The 24,390-nt window shown below is 40.1% G+C and overlaps 2 protein-coding genes across 2 annotated transcripts; both read right to left on the reverse strand.

Annotated features, from left to right (window-relative positions):
- Positions 1–14,956: 14,956 nt before the first annotated feature.
- LOC131628771 (uncharacterized) lies at positions 14,957–21,907 on the reverse strand. Its single transcript, XM_058899591.1, has 2 exons — positions 18,699–21,907; positions 14,957–18,428 (listed from the first exon to the last, which is right to left on the reverse strand). Exons 1-2 carry the CDS (start codon positions 21,905–21,907, stop codon positions 14,957–14,959), a joined length of 6,681 nt encoding a protein of 2,226 aa, XP_058755574.1.
- A 74-nt stretch (positions 21,908–21,981) lies between these two features.
- Positions 21,982–24,186, reverse strand: LOC131628772 (uncharacterized). Its single transcript, XM_058899592.1, has 3 exons — positions 23,881–24,186; positions 22,690–23,799; positions 21,982–22,011 (listed from the first exon to the last, which is right to left on the reverse strand). The coding sequence occupies exons 1-3, from the start codon at positions 24,184–24,186 to the stop codon at positions 21,982–21,984; spliced, it is 1,446 nt and encodes a 481-aa protein (XP_058755575.1).
- Positions 24,187–24,390: the final 204 nt, after the last annotated feature.

Raw genomic sequence — 24,390 nt, forward strand, 5'->3', positions numbered from 1 at the left:
TTATTTCGGTAGAGACGATCATATAAGCTTCTGTCTTTAGAGAATTCATAGCTTCTGACTTCTGCTTCCATTGGACAGCTTCAGAACTAGAATTTCTTTAGATCCCTAGAACACTCACAGCTTCTGATTCCTGCTTCCATCTAGGACAGCTTCAGAACTTGAATTTCTTTGATCTTCTGAACATTCACAGCTTCTGACTTCTGCTTCCATTTAGGACAGCTTCAGAACTTGAGTTTTCTGGATCTTTAGAACATTCACAGCTTCTGATTTCTGCTTCCCTCGGATAGCTTCAGAGCTTTGAATTTCTACCAACATCACTTCATGCTAGATTTGTATCAGAACATTGTTGAATGTACCAGAGCATCATCTGAGCATCTCTACATCCTGAAATGTTACAGAACAAAAACTAAACGACAAAAGTCAGCATGAACGAGTCAGAACATAAAATGTATATTAGAACACATGATATGTATCAGAGCCATATAGGCTAAAATAATGTATCAGAGCAAATAGAATTTTGTCAGATCAAATAGACAAATATGGATCAAATTCTATTATCAGTGCTTCTGATCTCTGAAGCTTGACAGCACTCAGCTTGCTTCAGTTTCCATGGTTTTGCTTCTTGTGTTTGCTTTGAAGATTCTCTTCACTTCTTTATACCTGCAAAACACTTAAACCATATAGAACTTGCAGTTCTTGTTAGAAAATGTGTGGGAGCTTTACCCAGCAACTGATAGATTAATCAAATCATTTATCATTTATCTTCTCCCCCTTTTTGTCATAACATCAAAAAGAATATTTCAAAAGATTCAGATGAATAAAACGACAAATAGAATCACTGGAATGTAAAAGACAAAGAAACTTTTCATTGATAATCAAAAGATATTACAAAAGGTTCCTATGTTTAACAAGATGAGAAACATTCCTAGCAAATACATAAAAAGTCATCCCAAAAGGAAATGACTACAAAAATTAAAAACAGCACCCTAGCAGGACACACTCTGTGTCAACCCATCAAGAATCCCTGTGGACTCTTGTCTTCCAGACTAGAACCTCCACTGAAGGAGAGATCCAAGTGACCAAAGAGGAAGAGAGGGACAGTTCACAGACAGAGAGCTAATGTTGCAAACGGGGCTTTCCCTTAACATAGAAGTTAAGAATATCATTCTTAACCTCCTCCCATAACTCAAGAAAGTCTTCTGTCTTTGGGTGAAAGTTGATAACAACATCAAAGAAGAGGTCTGACTTGAGAGGTATTAGGAGAGCCATCCCGAGATATGCAGAGATCTGTCGCCTTTGAGTCACAGATCCTCAACAGACTTAGGATGAACGCTAGGTTTGAGCTAGGATTTTTTTTTATTTTTAAAAGTAAGAAAAACTTGTTTGAGCAAGAGAAGAAAACGGAAGAGAGAGAGAGAAACAACTTGATGAGGAATGCAAAGTGAGAGAGATATAAGAGGGAAAAGAAACGTTTGAAGAATATAAAAAGAAAAACTGAAAGAGAGTAAATGATGAAAAGCATTTAATGTTACGTGACGTGAGGAGAGATAATAAAGACAAATGAGGTGACTAGCACAGTTACCTATGGTCGGCGTCCCTTCAACTGCACGCGCGCTTATCCATGAATAGTAACGACAGGTTTACCATCCCGAGATAAAACGTTACAGCTGTTTTGCTTTAAAAGAGGTTCTGAATCAACTTAGATAATGAAACGTTAGTAATAACCGAATCATAATTTCTAAAAGATTTCAATCAGAACTTCTGATTAAAAAATAGTCCATTTTTCATTTCAGAAGATACTCATACATAAGAACTTCTCATCTTCTCATTCTGGGCATAAATCCATACTGATGTTCTTCAGAATGAACTTAAACCTATCTTCAGCCAGGGGTTTTGTAAAGATATCAGCCCATTGATGGTCTGTATCCACAAAGTTTAAAGATATAACACCCTTCTGAACATAGTCCCTTATGAAATGATGTTTAATCTCAATATGTTTAGCTTTTGAATGAAGAATAGGATTCTTAGATAAACATATAGCCGAAGTATTATCACAGAATATAGGAATGTTACTCTCAAATATCTGATAATCTTCTAGCTGACTCTTCATCCAGAGCATCTGTGTACTGCAACCAGCAGCAGCGACATATTCTGCTTCTGTTGTTGATAGAGCAATAGTTGCTTGCTTCTTGCTATACCAGGAGATCAAATGACTTCCAAGAAATTGGCAACTTCCTGAAGTACTCTTTCTTTCAATTCTGTCTCCAGCATAGTCAGCATCGCAGAATCCTACTAAGTTGTATTCTTTAGATTTTCTGTAAACTAAGCCAACATTAGTAGTACCTTTCAGATACCTTAGAATTCTCTTAACAGCAGTTAAATGAGATTCTCTAGGATCTGATTGGAATCTAGCACACAAACAAACACTGAACAGAATGTCAGGTCTAGAAGCAGTCAGATATAGAAGAGATCCAATCATACCTCTGTATAACTTCTGATCTACCTTCTTACTTACCTCATCCTTACCTAGGATGCATGTTGGATGCATAGGAGTTTTGGCTTCTTTGCAGTCTAGAAGATTAAACTTCTTCAGAAGTTCCTTCACATACTTGGTTTGGTGAACATACGTTCCTTCTGATGTTTGATTTATTTGTATTCCAAGGAAATACTTGAGTTCTCCCATCATGCTCATTTCAAACTCAGCCTGCATAGACTCAGCAAACTCCTTTCCAAGTGTAGCATTAGATGTTCCAAAAATAATATCATCTACATATATTTGACAAATTAAAATATCCCTTTTAAAGGTTTTACAAAAGAGAGTAGTGTCCACTTTTCCTCTAGTGAAACCATTATCCAGAAGGAAAGAACTTAAGCGTTCATACCAAGCTCTGGGAGCTTGTTTCAATCCATACAATGATTTCTTTAGTTTAAAAACATGATTAGGAGACATAGAGTCTTCAAAACCAGGAGGTTGATGGACATAAACTTCTTCATCTATATAACCATTTAAGAAGGCACTCTTAACATCCATTTGATAGAGAGTGATGTTATGTTGAGTGGCAAATGAAATTAATAGACGAATAGATTCTAACCTGGCCACTGGTGCAAAGGTTTCTGTATAGTCAATCCCTTCTTGCTGACTATAACCCTGAGCCACCAGTCTGGCTTTGTTCCTTACCACTTCACCTTTCTCACTGAGCTTGTTTCTGAAGACCCATTTTGTACCGATTATGTTGAATCCATCTGGTCTAGGAACAAGATCCCAAACATCATTCCTTGTAAACTGATTCAGTTCTTCTTGCATAGCAATTATCCAGTCTGGATCTTCTAGAGCATGATCAACAGAAGTTGGCTCGATCAAAGATACAAGACCTAATTGACAGTCTGCATTGTTCTTAAGGAATGCTCTTGTTCTGATTGGATCATCCTTCTTTCCAAGAATGACATCTTCTGAATGACCAGAGATGAGTCTGGATGATCTTCTGACAGATGGTTCTTCAGATATGCTTAGATTCTCCAGAGAAGCTGATACTTGATCTTCAGATTCTTTGCTTCTGAGAAGCTCTGCTTCTGATGCATTGCTTCTTGGCTCAACAACTTCTGATATATCAATATCACAATCTGCAAAATTATCAAACTGCTTTGGTTTTTCAGAACCAAGCTTATCATCAAACCTGATATTGATTGATTCTTCTACAATCAATGTTTTAGTATTGTATACTCTGTAGCCTTTTGAGCGTTCAGAATATCCAAGAAGGAAACATTTTTGTGCTTTGGAATCAAACTTACCAAGATGATCTTTAGTGTTCAGAATAAAGCATACACATCCAAAAGGATGGAAATTTGAAATGTTGGGCTTTCTATTCTTCCACAATTCATAAGGAGTCTTATTTAGAATAGGTCTGATAGAGATTCTATTCTGAATATAGCATGCAGTGTTTATTGCTTCTGCCCAGAAATGCTTAGCCATATTGGTTTCATTGATCATGGTTCTGGCCATTTCTTGCAGAGTCCTATTCTTTCGTTTTACAACCCCATTTTGCTGTGGAGTTCTAGGACAAGAGAAATCATGGGCAATACCATTTTCTTTGAAGAATTCTTCAAAGGATCTGTTCTCAAATTCACCACCATGATCACTTCTGACCTTTATGATTTTACACTCTTTTTCAGATTGAATCTGAATGCAGAAATCAAAGAACACTGAATGAGTCTCATCCTTGTGTTTCAAGAATTTTACCCACGTCCAGCGGCTATAATCATCTACGATGACTAATCCATATTTCTTCCCTCTGACAGATGCTGTTTTGACTGGGCCAAACAGATCAATGTGCAAGAGTTCTAATGGCCTTGAGGTAGAAACAACATTCTTGGACTTGAATGCAGGTTTGGAGAACTTGCCCTTCTGACATGCTTCACAAAGAGCATCTGATTTGAATTTCAGATTAGGGAGTCCTCTGACAAGATTCAGTTTGTTAATCTGAGAAATCTTTCTCAAACTAGCATGACCTAATCTTCTGTGACAGACCCACTGCTCTTCAGAAACAGACATAAGACACGTCACCTTCTGACTCATAAGATCTTGCAGATCTGTCTTATAAATGTTGTTCTTCCTCTTGCCTGTAAATAGGATTGAGCCATCCTTCTGATTTACGGCCTTGCAAGACTCTTGATTAAAGATTATATCATAACCATTGTCACTCAATTGACTGATAGATAAGAGGTTATGTGTTAATCCTTCTACAAGAAGTACATTAGAAATGGAAGGAGAGTTACCAGACTTTATAGTTCCAGAGCCAATTATCTTGCCCTTCTGATCTCCTCCAAACTTGACTTCTCCTCCAGACTTAAGCACCAGGTCTTGGAACATAGACCTTCTTCCTGTCATGTGTCGTGAGCATCCAGAGTCCAGGTACCATGACATGTTGTGCTTTGTCCTTTTTGCAGTCAAGGATATCTGCAATAGGAATAATCTTATCCTTAGGTACCCACATCTTTTTGGGTCCTTTCTTGTTAGATTTTCTCAAGTTCTGATTGAACTTGGGTTTAACATTGTAAGCAATAGGAGGAACAGCATGATAATTTTTAATGTGAGTTTCATGATATTTCCTAGGTTGTGTCACATGCTTTTTGGTGTGTGTTATGTGAAAACTTTGAGCATGTGAAGTGTGCCTAATATCATGGGAGTGGCCATACTTGAACTGATCATACAATGGCTTGTATGTGAATTTCATTTCATCAACAGGTTCAAGTTTGTATGGGGTTTCACCCTCAAAACCAATGCCGACTCTTTTGTTTCCAGACACAGCATATATCATAGAAGCTAGCTGACTTCTGCCAATACTTCTAGATAAGAACTTCCTGAAACTTAAATCATATTCTTTCAGAATATGGTTTAGACTGGGAGTGGATTTTTCTGAATCAGAAGGAGATCCAACATTATTGGATAATTTTAAAAGTTTTTCTTTTAATTCAGAATTCTCCAACTCAAGCTTCTTTGTTTCAAATTCAAATAGCTTTTTCAGCTTTTTGTATTTGAGACTGATCTGAGACTTGAGTTCCAGAAGTTCAGTTAGACCGGAAACTAACTCATCTCTAGTAAGTTCAGAAAATACCTCTTCAGAATCTGATTCTGATGTAGATTCTGATTCGTCATCTTCTGTCGCCATCAGCGCACAGTTAGCCTGCTCATCTTCAGAGTCTGAATCATCTTCTGACTCATCCCAGGTTGCCATAAGACCTTTCTTCTTATGAAACTTCTTCTTGGGATTTTCCTTCTGAAGATTTGGACATTCATTCTTGAAGTGTCCAGGCTCATTGCATTCATAGCACATGACCTTCTTCTTGTCAAATCTTCTGTCATCAGAAGATTCTCCACGTTCAAATTTCTTTGAACTTCTGAAGCCTCTGAACTTCCTTTGCTTGGTCTTCCAGAGTTGATTTAGCCTTCTGGAGATCAAAGACAGTTCATCTTCTTCTTCAGATTCTGATTCTTCAGGATCTTCTTCTCTAGCCTGAAAAGCGTTAGTGCATTTCTTGATATTGGATTTTAATGCAATAGACTTACCTTTCTTTTGAGGCTCATTTGCATCCAGCTCTATTTCATGACTTCTCAAGGCACTGATAAGCTCTTCCAGAGAAACTTCATTCAGATTCTTTGCAATCTTGAATGCAGTCACCATAGGACCCCATCTTCTGGGTAAGCTTCTGATGATCTTCTTTACGTGATCAGCCTTGGTGTATCCCTTGTCAAGAACTCTCAATCCAGCAGTAAGAGTTTGAAATCTTGAAAACATCTTTTCAATGTCTTCATCATCCTCCATTTTGAAGGCTTCATACTTCTGGATTAAAGCTAGAGCTTTAGTCTCCTTGACTTGAGCATTTCCTTCATGAGTCATTTTCAAGGACTCATATATGTCATAGGCCGTTTCCCTGTTAGATATCTTCTCATACTCAGCATGAGAGATAGCATTCAGCAAAACAGTTCTGCATTTATGATGATTCCTGAAGAGCTTTTTCTGATCATCATTCATTTCTTGCCTTGTCAGCTTTACGCCTCTGGCATTTACTGGATGTTTGTAACCATCCATCAGAAGATCCCATAAATCACCATCTAGACCAAGAAAGTAACTTTCCAGTTTTTCTTTCCAGTATTCAAAGTTTTCACCATCAAATACCGGCGGTCTAGTATAACCATTGTTGCCGTTGTATTGCTCAGCAGAGCCAGATGTAGATGCAGGTGTAGACTTTTCACTTTCATCAACCATCTTTTACTGAAGCGTTTTTCTCTTCCTGAATCTTTTCTAAACACGGTTAAGTGCTTGCACCTTAGAACCGGCGCTCTGATACCAATTGAAGGATAGAAAAACACTTAGAAAGGGGGGGTTTGAATAAGTGTAGCTTTAAAAACTTGACAGATAAAAATAAATTGCACAGTTATTTTTATCCTGGTTCGTTATTAACTAAACTACTCCAGTCCACCCCCGCAGAGATGATTTACCTCAACTGAGGATTTAATCCACTAATCGCACGGATTACAATGGTTCTCCACTTAGTCAGCAACTAAGTCTTCCAGAGTCTTCTGATCACACACTGATCACTCCAGGAACAACTGCTTAGATACCCTCTAAGACTTTTCTAGAGTATACTGATCCACACGACCACTCTAGTTACAACCTGCTTAGATAACCTCTAAGACTTCCTAGAGTATTCTGATCCACACGATCACTCTAGTTCCTTACAACTTAATGTAATCAATTCTAAGAGTATTACAATTGCTTCTTAAAAGCGATAATCACAAACTGTGATATTTCTCTTAACGTTTAAGCTTAATCTCACTAATATATTACAACAGCAATGTAGTGAGCTTTGATGAAGATGAAGATTCTGAGCTTTGAGTTTGAACAGAGTTTCAGCAAGTTAATATGAGTTGTTTTGGTGCAGAATCGTTAACCTTGCTTCTCATCAGAACTTCATATTTATAGGCGTTGGAGAAGATGACCGTTGAGTGCATTTAATGCTTTGCGTGTTCCGTACAGCATCGCATTTAATGTTATACGCTTTTGTCAACTACCTCGAGCCTTGTTCACGCTGTGTCTACTGACGTAGCCTTTAATAGCTTTTAACGTTCCTTTTGTCAGTTAGCGTAGCTTGCCACTTGTACTTCCTTCTGATCTGATGTTTGTGAATACAACGTTTGAATATCATCAGAGTCAAACAGCTTGGTGCAAAGCATCTTCTGATCTTCTGACCTTGAAGTGCTTCTGAGCGTGATACCATCAGAACTTCAGTGCTTCTGTTCTCTTGTTCTTCTGATGCTTCCATAGACCCATGTTCTGATTCTGCTTCGACCATCTTCTGATGTCTTGCCAGATCATGTTCTGATGTTGCATGCTGAACCCTTTGAGACAAAGCTTCTGAGCGCTGAATTATGCGTACTCTTTATATATTTCCTGAAAAGGAAATTGCATTGGATTAGAGTACCATATTATCTTAAGCAAAATTCATATTATTGTTATCATCAAAACTAAGATAATTGATCAGAACAAATCTTGTTCTAACAGATTAGGGAATGAATCCCACTCACTTCTATCCCATTAATTAATGTTTGAGAAACAGATTAGGGAATGAATCCCACTCATTTCTCTCCCATTAAATAGTGACCGAGAAACAGATTAGGGAATGAATCCCACTCATTTCTATGCCACTAAGTGATTGAGAAACAGATTAGGGAATGAATCCCACTCATTTCTCTATCACTTTCTTAATGTGATTCGCCTCTTTATTTATTAATGTTTTAAAGTTGAAAAAAAAGAAAAAAGAATGAATAAAGGGGAACTAACCTATTCTCTAATCTAAGTTATTCTATTCTACAAGTGACCCTAAGGTCAAGGATAAGGGATCTCTACCTATGTTATCATGCATAGTCTACAACCTAAGTTGTTCTATGTGACTAATCTTAATGAAGATTGAAGTCACCACCCTAAGGGAACATGGTAAGCATATAGTAAGAGATTAGAAAAAGCAACAAGCAAGGTAGGTGACTTAATGAAGTCCCTAACCAAGTCTACTCCTAAGAGAGACTACACACAATGAATCCCAAGAGAAAACAATCCACAAAAGGTGGAGGAAGAACAAACAATCGTCGCCTTTTAAACTAACAACAATCAAAGTGTATAAGAAGAGGCAAAGCATGAGAAAGAGGGAAGAAAGCCCTAGGGCAGTAGCAAACCAAGGAAATTAGTGTCCTAAATCAAACACAAAAGCATCATTACATCTCACAAAAATATCCACAAAAAGTTACCAAAGTATCACGTGAATCGTTACTTAACAATTAACAAGCAAACATCAATTAGTCAAAACAAAAAGTAAATGAACACATGGCCTAAGCTTGAGGTCAGTAGCATTACTTCATTTATAGGTCCAAGACCTTATACCAATCTATGTTAGTCAATTAACTTGAAACAAACAAAGTTCTAACAAAACTATGCAAAACTAGGTCAAAACTAGTTAATAGAATTCAAATTAGGAGTGAAGTTAGAAAAATGTAATCAAATGATGGAGGTCAGTAGCTAATAACCTCTAATAGGTGTCTAAACAATCATGGAATCAAATCACAAAGTTACATGCAAAATTATAGGTCATTTGGACAAGTTATGGTGCAATCGTCAACCAAAGGTAAGTTATTTACATGCGAGGAAGAAAAATCGAGTAAAATAAGAAAACATGACTTAAAAAATATACTTCCAGGTCCTAGGACCTCTAAACATCCCTACTTATATGTACAAAAAGAAACTAAGTCAATTGCATAAAGGTAAAGCAAATTATAGGTCAAATTCACATGGTTATCCGTTTAGGAACGCACACAAATCGGGTATAGAAAATCTAATGAAAACCTAACCAAAACATAGAATTAAACTTTTATTTTTTCCACACAATATGGTATACGAGCCTACTGATATCACACAAAAATTGGCAATCAAATTCTACTCCTAAGGTATTAAACAAAATTAATTTGCAAAACCGATCAAACTTAAAGACTCAATGAACATGTTGAAAGAAATGATTTATTAAAAATAGGAAAACAATTTCTAAAAATCTAGAAAAAATACCACAATTATTTACACATGTGATTCTATCTAAAACATATTTTTATTTGTTTTTTATTTGAACAAAAACAGATTTATGGATTAAAAGCTATGGAAGAAACAAAATTGAAATAAAAGAGAATTTGGAGCAAGCAGGGGGTGAGAAAGTAATGTTAGCTTGAACTGGCTTTTTGTTAGAAACGCCTTTGGGCTTAATCCAGGGGGTGCGGAAAGAAAAGCTGAGGCCCAGACTGTTTTGTTATTCCATTTTTATTTCATTTTATATAGTATGTTTTTTTTATCACTATGGTTTTTATTTAGAAACGTGACATGGTACTATTAGGGACCTTTATCAATTGGTCAAATGAGATTTTAAAACACTAAATGACAAATGAAGCCATGACCAATCAGAAATCCACACTGCACAAATTAATCATATGCTAGAAGACAAAATTTGGCAAACTAGTGGGAGTAATGACCAAAACGCAGGCGCCACGTCATCTAAGATGAATGAGCCATGTTACAGACGTCGGAATCCGATCATCCTCTCCGGTGAGCACCACCGTCAACCACCACCGGCGAGAGCGACACGCACCCAGAAATCAAAAGAAAGACCACTACCCCGCTCGGATTTGCGCGCTGAGTTCGAATCTGCCCCTAGATTTCCCTAATACCTGCTCTATATTGCAAACCGAATCTCACACTCTAAACCCTAACTTCTATTACCTCCATGAAACCCCAAGATTATTACACTAACACACTCCTCATTCCAAGTAGAAATCATATATGCAACCAATACCTTCAAACAGCAAGCTTTTCGTTCCAAGAATCGTAGCAATATACAAAATGCAACACACATTTGAAAACATGGTGGTCTAATTCCTAACCCAATCCCTGATGACGGGTTCCAGGCCTATACATGCTTCTAAAGCAAGGGATCCGAATACTTACTTGAAAGGTCTTTGATCAAGGTTTGAAGAGAAACTCCGAAGGCTTTCCTTGTTCTTTGATGATGAAGAATATGGAGAACTCAGATTTGCAGAGGATCTTGGATCTTGACAACTTTATGTTATTGAAGTTTGATGAAGATGATGATGGACGAAATCGATGGCGAAGATTGTTGATGATTGAAGGAGAAGATGAAGATTGTTGTTGGAGGTTAGTTACATGGTGGTTAGAGATGAAGATGATGATTGTGTGAGAATGGAGATGAAGGTTGATGAGTATGTTACAAAGTTGTAACAAACTTTGTAGAGAGAGAAAGAAGAGTGATGAGAGGAAAATGGGATCTTGGAGAGAGTGAAGAGAGAAATCGAAAGGTGAGTATGTGAAGATGATTTTGAAACTGAAAAAAAAATGGAATAATGAATCCTCCCCCTGGCTTTGTGAAGGGTTTAGTTTATATATGGTGAAAGTACATGGTTGGCTATGGTGTTGGTAGCCGTAGTGTAGCATTCCTTTAGCAAACTTAATAAGCAAGCATTGTACCGTTTGAGTAAGTCTTAATGCATGCTTTTCACGTGTGTAGTGTTTGCATGGGCATAATGAGTAAAGTGTTGTTGTGGTGCTGTGGTAAGTAGTGTAGCCTTTAAACCTTTAGTGTGCAAGTCTTCGTTTATGGCAACTTTCGTACATGTTTCTTGTGTGCAGAGTGACTGCATGGTTTGTTACAGCTTGAAGGGGATGCCTTTGCTTGTGAGCAGCAATTCTGGCCAGTAGCATTGCACTAAACTCCGCTAAGCCATCGCCTTTAGGCTTCCTTATCTCTGGCCACAAGTTGCCTATCAATCCTGAACATGAGATCACCATAGAGAGGGCATGGAAAGGAGAAGTTTTTATGTTGGAAATGCCAAGAGTTATGGCCTACTGAACCTTCAAAAGTGACTGGAGACATAGTGATGCATCCTAGTATCTTTTCCACACGCGTGTCCTGCCCTGGCTGTATGATATTGGCAAGAACAGGTTTGTGTTGAGGCCTACTTTTGGATCTTCTGACCTTGGTCCACACATGCCCAATGATCACAATCTAGGGCTCATTAGAAAGAGGACATGGAAGGGAGTAGATTCATACCATATTTGAATAAAGGGGATGCCTCTAATTCCTTAAAAATGGATGTAGATGTAGCCCACCAAGTGTTTGAAGAAATGCTGCGTGCATGCCTTGGCTTTTTACTCACATCTCTGGCAACGCGTGTCTCGACAAAAGGGCGACTTTGAGCCTATATATCTCTCTCTACGTACACCCAAAGTTCATAATTTCTTGTTTATTGGTTAGAGGGCATAAAAGGGAGAAGATTGATGTCTCGTTTTAATTCATAGTGCGCTTGAAACCTTTTAACACCGGCCTTACATATGGCACACCACCTGCTTGACTAATTGCCTACTGCTTGCCCTAGAATTTGCCCAGCTTTTTGCCTCGTATACAGTGAGATTTTGCCAACTTCTCCCTTCAATAACTCTCAATCCATATGTCATATGGAAAAACTCCCAACTACAACATTGTAGAGGGCCATGAGATTGACATTTTTGGTGTTGAGCTTGTTTTGATTTGAGGCTTGTATCCACATGTAAATTAGGCTCAAAGTCAGCTGCTCGACTATTTTCCAAATCCTCAAATATTTTTCTAAGTGTTTTTTCTTTCTATTTTTGGCAACTTCACATTTCAACTACCATTCCCAAAATAGAAATTTTGAATGTTTCTTGATTTTATTTATTCCTTTGACTTTCTTTGACTGATTTTCCACCAAAAGTCAACATTTGACAACTGACTTTGACTTTGACCAAAAAGTCGACATTTTCTGATTTTTCTGATTTCCGATGAATTTTCCGATTAATCTGCTTCTGCTCTAATTCTCAATCAGCTTTCAACCAAATAAACTCCAGTGAATGATATCTCTTCAAGACAACCATATTTTGCATCCACATCCATTTTTCTGATTAATCAATGATCCGAAAGTCAACAGGGTTGGCTTTGGTCAGAAAAACCCTAATTTGACGATCCTGATGGATCTGAAGCCTGTATCATTTAATATGAACCCTGTCTTGGAGAGAGTGAAATCCTGATCTTTAAGGGAACTTTCATGAGAATGGCATTATGCAGTCAAGTCCTCAATCTTTCTCTTTTGCTCACAGATACCCCACACATTGAACCTCTTTTTCACCGGTTTTCTTGGATAGTGACAGTGATATGGATGAATGCCTTGGATGAATGGCCTATATGAAGTATGTGTATGAATGTGATGTGAAAGCCATTTGGGAATAAATAAGTGGGCAAATTTTGGGGTGCAACAGCTGCCCCTATTCAATCTGCTTGGACCTGAATGTACGAACGACACAAGTTCTAGACATGAGAGGTGAAAGTGGATTGAATACCTAAAAGTACCATCAAAATTTGCATTCTGTGGTAAAGCAAAGGTGTTGAATAGTATCAAAGGTGGACCAGACAAGTTGCTAACCTTAGTTAGACTTTGAAAAGATTGCTATCCTTAGATAGACTTGAAAAGGAGAGTGCTAACCATAGTTAGACTTGAAGAAGAGGCGACACCACCGTAGCGTGACTCCACAAGGAAGAACCATCCTTAGACGACTCAACCAAATTGCTAACCTTAGTTAGACTTTGAAAAGAAGACACAACCGTAGCGTGACTCCACAAGGAAGAACCATCCTTAGACGACTCAACCAAATTGCTAACCTTAGTTAGACTTTGAAAAGAAGACACAACCGTAGCGTGACTCCACAAGGAAGAACCATCCTTAGACGACTCTACCAAATTGCTAACCTTAGTTAGACTTTGAAAAAGAAGACACAACCGTAGCGTGACTCCACAAGGAAGAAACCATCCGTAGATGACTCTACCAAATTGCTAACCTTAGTTAGACTTTGAAAAGAGGGTGCTAACCTTAGTTAGACTTTAGAAAAAGGAGGTGCTAACCTTAGTTAGACTTTAGAAAAAGGAGGTGCTAACCTTAGTTAGGCTTTAGAAAAAGGAGGTGCTAACCTTAGTTAGGCTTTAGAAAAAGGAGGTGCTAACCTTAGTTAGACTTTAGAAAAAGGAGGTGCTAACCTTAGTTAGACTTTATTGAACACGGCAAGTGGAAAACTGACCAATGAAACACGATCTTAACGAGGACTAACTTTGCATTCAATCCACCTTGGAGGAAGAGGACAAGACTTCTTCTGGGAATACATTATCTTGTGTCTTTAGAGCACATACAGACTTGGCTTATGCATTGATGCATGTTTGAATTTTTTCATGGCGTAATGCTCCAGGTTCATGGAAATGCTACGCTTTTTGTAGATGCAATGTGAATGCGATGATTACTATATGCAAGAGAGGATGAATGAACATCGGAGAGGGCCCTTTTGTTTGGAGAACTCTGTGGGGATTCTTTTTGCTTTCTTGACTTTGTAAGGCCACCAGATGGTTTCTTGGACGGCCCCCAGTATGTCACTTCCGTAGGGGAGAACTTATACCAGAGGGGCCGTATCGTCATCTTGTTTGGAAACTTTGAAGATTGCACCTCCCCTTTGTGAACTTCCACATCTTTGTCGAAGAATAAGGGAATCTAATCAACACTGCGGAGCATTTGAGCCTTGGATGAGAATTCCCCAGAGAAATAAACTCTGGTATTTGAGGGAAAGGAGACCTTTGGGTTCCTGAGGCGTAGGCACTGGCATCTGATTGTGCTGAATGATCGGAGATTCCTGCAAAACAAATCAAGCAAATATGCCCCAGGTATGATGGTTCTACCTCGTCCACCATCCCAAGTACTCAAAATCTTTAAGCAATTCTATTTGTTTTAGCTCATGTTCCTTTTGTAGGACTTCGATGTTAGAAATGCAATGCTTACCAAAATAATTGGACGCTTTTGTAAACAAAACAGTAAAAATAAAGCGATGTAGGAATTTTTGAGTGAAATATCTTTTTATTAATGAAAAGGAATGCCTAACATAGGCGAGTACACCAGGAAGCGGCCCCTTAAGGAGGTGGCCACCAAAAAGGAAAACAAATAGCATTTACAAAGATGGCAACGTAAGAAAAGATTCCATTGGGTTCCAATCTTGCTATGCCTTGCAGATCTTCGATATTCCTTCTGCTTTGCTTTCCGAAATGGATGAATGGATTGATCCTTTGCCCTTGTGAGCCCACCAATTATGGTGACTAACTATGCTCGAGGATCTAATGCACGACGCAGTCATTCGCTTTTTGTCCTTCTTTTGCCTGGACCGCCCTTTCGGGTTTTCAATCCACCAGGACCCCTTTTTTGCCTAAGTCGCCCTTTCGGGTTTTCAACTTAGCGGGTGTACTTTATTTCTTTTTCATTCTTTTTCCTGATCTTTTCCTTTTCTTTTATTTTTATTTTTGATCAGGTTTATGCGAAGTATTTTTTAACTGCGTCGGCATTCACGGGGAGTGGGAAGTCTTCGCCATCCATAGTTGAGAGGATCATGGCGCCACCTGAGAAGACTTTCTTTACGACATAAGGCCCTTCGTAATTCGGAGTCCACTTTCCCCTAGGATCGTTGTGAATAGGCAGGATCTTCTTGAGCACAAGGTCACCAACCTGAAAGTGTCGAGGTCGAACCTTCTTGTCGAAGGCTCTCTTCATCTTCTTTTGATAGGCTTGCCCATGGCATATGGCCGCTAGTCTCTTTTCATCAATGAGGTTCAATTGATCAAATCTGGTCTGGACCCAATCAGCTTCACTGAGCTTCACATCTGTTAATACCCTTAATGAAGGAATCTCAACCTCAACCGGAAGAATCGCTTCCATGCCATATACTAATGAGAAGGGAGTTGCCCCTGTGGAAGTACGCACCGAGGTACGATAACCATGTAAAGCAAAAGGCAACATCTCATGCCAATCCTTATAAGTGATCACCATCTTTTGCACAATCTTCTTGATATTCTTATTGGCCGCTTCAACTGCGCCATTCATCTTTGGCCTGTACGGGGAGAAGTTATGATGCGTGATCTTGAAGTCCTCGCATAGTTCCTTCATCATCTTATTATTGAGGTTGGATCCATTATCAGTGATAATTCTCTCAGGAACCCCATAACGACAAATTATATGGTGCTTGATGAAGCGAGTCACTACTTGCTTAGAGACATTTGCATAAGAAGCAGCTTCGACCCACTTGGTGAAGTAGTCAATAGCAACGAGGATGAAACGATGTCCATTAGAGGCGGTGGGCTTAATTTCCCCAATCATATCGATGCCCCACATAGCAAATGGCCAGGGAGATGTCAACACATTCAGAGGAACCGGAGGTACATGAACCTTATCTGCATACACTTGACATTTGTAACATACCACCACATGGTTGAAACAATCATGTTCCAAGGTAGACCAATAATAACCTGCTCTCAATATTTTCCTAGCCATGGTATGTCCACTAGCATGTGTACCAAAGGATCCTTCATGCACCTCTTGCATGATCTTTGCTGCTTCGTGTCTATCCACGCATCTGAGCAACACAGAATCAAAATTCCTTTTGTACAACACACCTCCAGCGATGAAGAACTTGGCAGATAGTCTCTTCAGAGTTTTCCTATCTGTGAGGGAAGCACCCTCAGGATACTCTTGGGTCTCCAGAAATTTCTTAATGTCATAAAACCATGGTTTCTCATCAGGCACATTATCAATGACGCCACAGAATGCGGGTTCGTCCAACCTTTTGATCACAATTGACGGCGCTTCATTGTCCCATTTGACTTTGAACATGGATGCTAGAGTGGCCAAAGCGTCAGCCAAGTGATTTTCCTCTCGAGGGATGTGATCGAAGGTGATCTCATCAAAGTATTGAGCCAATTTCACCACATGTTCTCTATAGGGAATCAAGTTGGGGTGGCGTGTTTCCCAATCTCCGTTGATCTGACTAATCACCAAAGCAGAATCTCCATAAACTGCGAGATTTTTAATCCTCAAATCAATGGCCGCCTCAATACCATATATGCAAGCCTCGTATTCAGCCACATTATTAGTACAATCAAAACAAATCCTGGCCGTAAATGGAATATGAAAACCTGTTGGAGAAGTAAGCACAGCCCCAATACCATTACCCAATGCATTAGAGGCACCATCGAACACGAGCGTCCATCGCGCCCCTGGTTCAGGTCCTTCCTCTTGATCTTGACTTTTGGAAGTTTCTACCACGCACATTATATCTTCATCAGGAAACTCAAAGTACATAGACTGGTAATCGTCCACGGGTTGATGTGCAAGATAATCAGCAATTACACTACTTTTAATGGCCTTCTGAGTAGTGTATTGTATGTCATATTCTGTCAAGATCATTTGCCAACGGGCAATCCTCCCTGTCAATGCCGGTTTCTCAAATATATATTTGATTGGGTCCATCTTTGAAATCAATAAAGTGGTGTGAGTCAACATATACTGTCTCAGTCGGCGAGCAGCCCATGCCAAAGCACAACAAGTTTTCTCGAGTAGTGAGTATCTTGATTCACAATCGGTAAACTTTTTGCTAAGGTAATAAATTGCGTGCTCTTTTCGACCGGACTCGTCATGCTGACCCAGCACACACCCCATTGAATTCTCGAGGACCGTCAGGTACATAATCAAAGGTCTACCTTCCACTGGAGGCATGAGGATTGGAGGCTCTTGCAAATATTCTTTAACCTTATCAAATGCCTTTTGACAATTGTCATCCCACTTTATTGCCTGATTCTTTCTCAATAGCTTGAAGATAGGTTCACACGTGGCGGTAAGGTGTGAGATGAACCTTGCAATATAATTTAACCTTCCCAAGAATCCACGAACCTGTTTCTCAGTTCTCGGCTCAGGCATCTCTTGTATAGCTTTTACCTTGGCGGGATCGACCTCGATACCCCTTTCACTTACGATGAAACCAAGCAACTTTCCTGATCTCACTCCGAAGGTGCATTTATTGGGATTCAACCTTAACCTGAACTTTCTTAACCTTTCAAACAATTTCTTCAGATGAACCAAGTGCTCTTCTTCAGTATGAGACTTTGCAATCATGTCGTCCACATAGACCTCAATCTCTTTATGAATCATGTCATGAAACAAAGTCACCATAGCTCTTTGATAGGTTGCCCCAGCATTCTTTAATCCAAACGGCATGACCTTGTAACAAAAGGTGCCCCAAGGCGTAATGAATGTTGTCTTTTCCATGTCCTCGGGCGCCATCTTTATTTGATTGTAACCAGAAAAACCGTCCATGAAGGAGAAAACTGAGAACTGAGCAGTATTATCTACCAATACATCAATGTGAGGAAGCGGGAAATCATCCTTCGGGCTCGCCCTATTCAGATCTCGATAGTCGACACACATTCGTACCGTCCCATCTTTCTTAGGTACAGGTACAATGTTGGCGACCCATGGTGGATAAACTGTTACAGCAAGAAAACCTGCATCAAACTGCTTCTGAACCTCTTCTTGGATTTTCTTGGACATATCCGGACGTGTTCTTCTGAGTTTCTGTTTGACGGGCGGAGAATTTTCTTTAAGGGGTAGCCTGTGCACAACAATATCAGTATCTAATCCAGGCATATCTTCGTAAGACCATGCGAAGATATCAGAATACTCCTTCAACATTCCAATCAACTTTTCTTTCACATTCTCATTCAAAGAAGCCCCTATTTTAACCTCCCTTCTCGTCTCTTCGGTGCCAAGATTCACCGTCTCAATAGGCTCTTGATGTGGCTCGATCACTTTCTCTTCTTGTTTCAACAATCTGGCCAACTCATCGGGCAATTCACAATCTTCTTCACCCCCTTCTTCAGCGGCGTAGATAGGGTTGTCAAAGTCATAACGAGGCATAGCAAGATCGTTATCAACAGAATCTGGAGGAGCGATGGATCTGCATGGATTATGATTTATGCTTTATTTTAGAATGGAGGGATGATGATGAATAAGAAACGTTGCCATTTTTATTATATATTTTTTTATTAATTATAAATGTAAAAGTAAAAAAAATGAAAGACAGGGAACAAAATATTTGAATGCAAAAACGTCCTTTTATTAATGATTTTAACATTGCAAAGCAACAAATGAGGCCCTACATATGTTCACTGTGTCTTGGGCAGAACACAGGAATTATTGCATGATAAACAAAAACAAACAGTATTACTTTTGATCAAGAGCAATTGAGATGATGTCTTCCGATGACCAGTTGAGAAGCTTCTGTCCCGGGACACACGGCTTGATCCATTCTTCAATGTCATAATCACTATCCATATCATCATCAGTAGCGCAAATATGATCCTTGACGATGCCAGCACTAGAGAACTTGATCGGAACGAAGGTTCCGGGCTTCTTGAAGGACCCATCAGAAGAACTCTGCCCCAACTGATATCCAATCCCACACTTATCCTGCTTGATTGGTAGATCCAAGACTCGGCCCCATCCTTCAGGATGACCAGATTCAACCACAGCTTTGGCTTCCTTTAGTGAAGACATAGGAGCCTCCAACTTCTTCTTTTCAACATAAGGGATCTTGATAGTCTGGACAGCCTCAAACGCTTGACAAGGTGTTTCGTGGACCTCCCCTTCCACATCAATATATTTGAAAGACGCAAGATGGCTTACCACATGCTCTTCCTCCCCACATATTGTGACTATCTTCCCTTGAGTGGCGAATTTGAGTTTCTGATGCAATGTGGAAGTCACGGCCCCAGCAGCATGGATCCATGGACGCCCCAGGAGACAACTGTAGGCCGGGTGGATATCCATCACAAAGAAAGTAATAGTGAAGAGTTGAGGACCTATCATCACTGGTAAATCAACCTCCCCAAACACCGACCTCTTTGAGCCATCAAAGGCTCTCACAGTTAATTCGCTTGGCCTTATCTCCACACCAGAATAGTCTAGCCTCATCAAAGACGACTTTGGTAACACATTCAAAGAAGATCCATTATCAACAAGAACACGAGATAGCATAGTCCCCTTGCACTCCACAGATATGTGCAAAGCTCTATTATGTTTTCTACCTTCAGAAGGCAAATCTGCATCAGTGAATCCCAATCCATTTCCAGCATTGATATTAGACACAACCCCTTCAAGCTGATTTACTGAGATCTCAGGAGGGACAAAGGCAGTGCCTAGGAGTCTCAATAAAGCATTTCGATGCGTCTCGGAGCATAAGAGCAACTGTAAGATCGAGATCTTAGATTGAGTTTGACTCAGCTGGTCAACCACTTTATACTCACTCTTCTTGATGATCTTTAGGAACTCTTCCATCTCTTTGGCCATAGTATCTTCAGAGTTAGAACTTTGCCCCTGGTCCATAGTATCTTCTGTCACTCCTTTCCCTTTTGCTTGAGCTTGAGCTTCTGTATTGTCATCGCGAGTACTCTGGGGAGGGTTGAAAATACGACCACTTCTTGTCATTCTTCCAATGCCAACAACATTATCAACATCTTCCTTCTCAACCGGTACTTTAATCTCATACTTGGCCCCTTGGTAGAAAACTTCTCCGCCATAATTCCAAGGGATTGCTTTCTCACTAGTATACGGAACGGGACCAGGTGATGTAATAACCAAAGGAGGTGCTCTAGCAGGAATTGGGATTTTAGCAGGAGTGTAGGGAATGGATGCCACATTAATTTCATTCTCAAATACCTCGGGCCGTCGTATGCGCTCAAATTGTAGATACCCACTATCTATCAACTGTTGAACACCATTCTTCACTTTGTCACAAACTGAGGAAGTGGCCATGCAATCATTACACAATTCTCCACAACCAGCACATAGACCCATTCTCAATAATTCTACTTTCAGTAAAGGCAACAGAGAGCCTAACTCAGTCACGTCCTTAACCAAACGAGTATCTTCAACACAATCGAGGGCGTTTGCAGCATGAGACCCATGAGGGGGCATGGGATTTTGAACAACATTAGGCCCTGGGGTAGGAGTGAACTCAATGGCCTTGGAGTCGAGAAGATTTTGAACCTGATACTTCAATGCTTTGCAGTTTTCAATGTTATGCCCGGGTGCTCCAGAGTGGAATTCACACCTTGCATTAGCATCCCAATTAGGAGGCAACTTGGCAGGAGTTGCTAGAGTTCTCAATTGTACCAACTTCAAGTCGAGGAGGTATGGCAATACTTGTGCATATGTCATCGGGATTGGGTCAAAAGTTCTCTCAGGTGCCTTTGGTTGATACTGGCGCGGAGTATACCCTCGTTGCTGATGTTGCTGAAATGGAACATTCGGTATAGTCACGGCGGCCACTTGTTGATGAGCCTGGCTTTTGCCTTTACCATAATAAGCAGCGCTCGTCTCACCCTCTCTTTTCTTGGCAAACCCGTTATAAGGTTTCTTTCCAACAACCCCAGAGGAGGAACTAGCAGCACTCGGATTCTGAATTCTACCAGCCTTGATTCCACTTTCAATTCTCTCCCCAATCATGACCAACTCGGCGAAACTCGAGGATGCAGAACAAGCAGAATAGTATTGACCTTCCAAAGTATTGGTGAACAGGTCCATCATTTCTCTCTCCAACATAGGTGGTTGAACTCTGGCTGCCAACTCGCGCCATTTTTGCGCGTATTCTTTGAAGGACTCATTAGCTTTCTGAGATAGATTCTGCAATTGAGTGCGATTGGGTGCCATGTCAACATTATATTGATACTGCTTTATGAAGGCATCAACCAAGTCTCTCCAGCTTCGAATACTAGCTCTTTCCAGCCTCATATACCATTCCAAAGATGCCCCAGTTAGGCTATCTTGGAAGAAATGCATCAACAGCCCCTCATCTTCAGAATAGACATGCATCTTGCGGTAGTAAGCTCGAACATGGGTCTTGGGACAAGTATTCCCCTTGTACTTCTCAAAATCTGGCACTTTGAATTTCGGCGGCACACGGACACCAGGAACCAAACCCAAGTCATTAATGTCCATACCAAGTCCTTGGCCTTCCATGGCCCTCATCCTTTCCTCCAGTCCTCTGAACAACCTTCCAGCATCATGTGGAAATCCCAACTCACTTTCAGGAAATAGATCCTCATGTCGATCCTCTTCCAACACGGGGATGGCAGCAGCTCTTCTGATTTGTTGTGTGGCTTGTCCTTCAGGAATGGGCTGGGGAGGCCCATAAGGATTACCTTGATTGGTAGCAGGAGGAATCACACCAGGTCCTCCGATCACAGGCTCACCATTGACACGAATATCAGTAGGGTTTCTTTGCGGGGGGTCCGCAACAACCTGAGCAACTGTGTCCATTCGGATCCTGAGCTCTTCTTGGCGATCAGCCATGTTTTGCATGACTTCCATGAACTGAGCCATCTGAGCAGTAACCTGAGTTCTCATCTGGATAAGATCGTCCCTTAACTGATCCATTTGCAGTGAGTGATTAGCCCTTGTGTAGTAGCGATGTGTAGGCGGAGGTGCAATTGCTGAAAGGGAAAACTTGATCAGTCAGATAAGAACACCATCTGATGTACCTGTTTGTGCATGATGTGCATGAGGTGCATGTGTGCATATGATGTGAGGTGCCATTTTCAGAGTATCCAAAATATTTAATATTAATCAAGAATGTTTAACAATGTGACAAAAGATAAGCATCAAGAGGAAACAAAAAGACTCAAATTTCATTAATAATCTCTTTTGAGTTTGGGCATACCCATACATTGACAAGATAGTTCAAACAACAGAACAGATAAAGGACCCCATCCAACAAGCCTGGTGGTGGTCATGAAATACAAGCTCAAACACTAATCCATCTTGGTGTAAAACAAAGGTCCTCCTTGTTTAAAGTGCTCGTCGCTCCACTTCTTTGTTTCATCAAACATCTTCTTGGTCACTTCTCGATCTCTTCCTTTGACAAAACTTTGAATCACCACATCTTTGCGAAACAACTGCCCATCTAACATATCACAGTGGGCCACCAAGCTCTCACATCCTTTGCAATCAGGGAGGGTATTCTTTTCAGATGTACCTTCCATTTCTGCTATCTGGTTTCTGAGCTTTGCATTCTCTTCTGTTAGTCGAGCGGAACGGAGATGACTACCTTTAAGTTGTGTCTCCACGGCCATCCTTTGAGTAATTTCCTCTTCAAGCTTCTTCTGGATTGCTACCCTCTGAGTGGTTTCCTCTTCAAGCTTCTTTTTCAAACTCTTTACTTCGGCCCTAGCCTCTTTCTCTACTCTGAGCTTGTGAGCCCTTAAGTCTTCTCTGTACTCTCGCTTGAGCTTTTCTTCTGCTTTCTTCACCGCTTCTTCTATAACCCTTTGATGGTCCTCAATACGAACAGTGGTAGCTCTTTCCCCCTTTTCAGTTCTGGCCCTTTTTTGAACTCTAGAAGATCCTCCTCTCAGCATTTTAACCTCATGTGCTAATTCAGCCCTTTTCTGATCCACCAAGAAGTACTTTATTTTAGCGTCTTCCCCTTTTTCTCGCAACCTGATATTCTCCACATGTACTTGGTTGTACTCCTCAGCTGGTACAGTGGCAGTTAAAATCTCAGGTGGTTGTTCATAGAGAGGGCTAACCTTCGGGAAAGGCAACAGACGCTCCTTAACTCTTTCTTCGACCCATTCAGTATAAGCTTTCTTAGCAATGGCATTCTTTCCCCCCAGGGTAGTTCGGTCTTCTGTATGAATTTTGTTCCACGCACTCCTTACTTTCTCCAAACCTTCTGGATCGGTTCCTTTTTCAAAACAAACGGACTCAAATATCTCTTTATCCAAAGGCTTGTCCTTTAGTACAAAACCCAACTGGCGCAGTGCTAGCTTCGGATTATAGTTGATAACTCCTTTTGTCCCTATGAGAGGAACATTGCCAAAACTTCCACATCTGGTTATAACTTGCTCAATGTCCGTTCGGAGGTGATACCAAACAATATCATTTGCAGTAAGTCCCATAATCCTTTGGGGCCACTTCTGTGAATCTCTTGTAGTGACAAATGCTCCGCTTTTAGGCAAATGTGAAGAAAACCATTCGTACAGTATTGGCAAACAACCCCCAACTGATCCCTTTTTTCCATACCTAGAATGGATGGCATAATAAGTGTCGGCCAACAGAGTGGGTACAGGATTTTGATCCATGAAGAGACAAATGGCAGTGAGATCAACAAAATTTGGAATATTCGGGAACATCACTAATCCATAGATCATGACGGCCAGGAGAGCATTGAATTCTTTCCACTTTTCCTTATCAGCAAGGGTTTCAGCTTCCCTCATCAGAAATTTCACATAGAATCCATGGGTCCCACCATTAGGCTTCCAGTTATCCTTAACGTCCTTCATGCTCAAATAAAGAGCACCAGCAATGCGATCCATTTTGGGCTTCTCAGGTGCACACACAAAAGGAACCTTATGTTGAACTTTGATTTGAAGAATGTGTGCATACTCTTCGAGGGTAGGGGCTAGTTGGTAATCTTGAAAGGTAAAGCAACGCAGCTCTGAATCATAAAACTGAAGAAGAGTGTAGAGACCCCATTCATCAATACGAGTAGTTAACATAAGCAGAATGTGGCCATAAGTCTTTCTGAATTCATCCAAATTTTGCCCAGTAACTCGGGTGCTCAATCGGACCAAAGGTGTTATATCCTCATGGTAGAAACTGCAAGAGAAGGTATGCTTCGTAGTCTTTTTGTTGACGGTCACACTGTTAGCCATTCTTGATGAGAAGTGTTGACTTTGGATACCTGAAAAATGGCATGCATATGAATATTAATCTCTTTTCTTTTTTTTTCTTTTTTTCTTTTTTTCTTTTTTTTTTCTTTTTTTTTGAAATTAAACATGCTATGATGATTATGATGCAATGAAAGATCCTCCCCGCATAGGAGAAGTGTATGTTTCTTCTGAACAGGATTGGATGTC

Source organism: Vicia villosa, unplaced genomic scaffold (assembly GCF_029867415.1).
Source record: "Vicia villosa cultivar HV-30 ecotype Madison, WI unplaced genomic scaffold, Vvil1.0 ctg.000477F_1_1_3, whole genome shotgun sequence".
Lineage (NCBI taxonomy): Eukaryota > Viridiplantae > Streptophyta > Magnoliopsida > Fabales > Fabaceae > Vicia > Vicia villosa.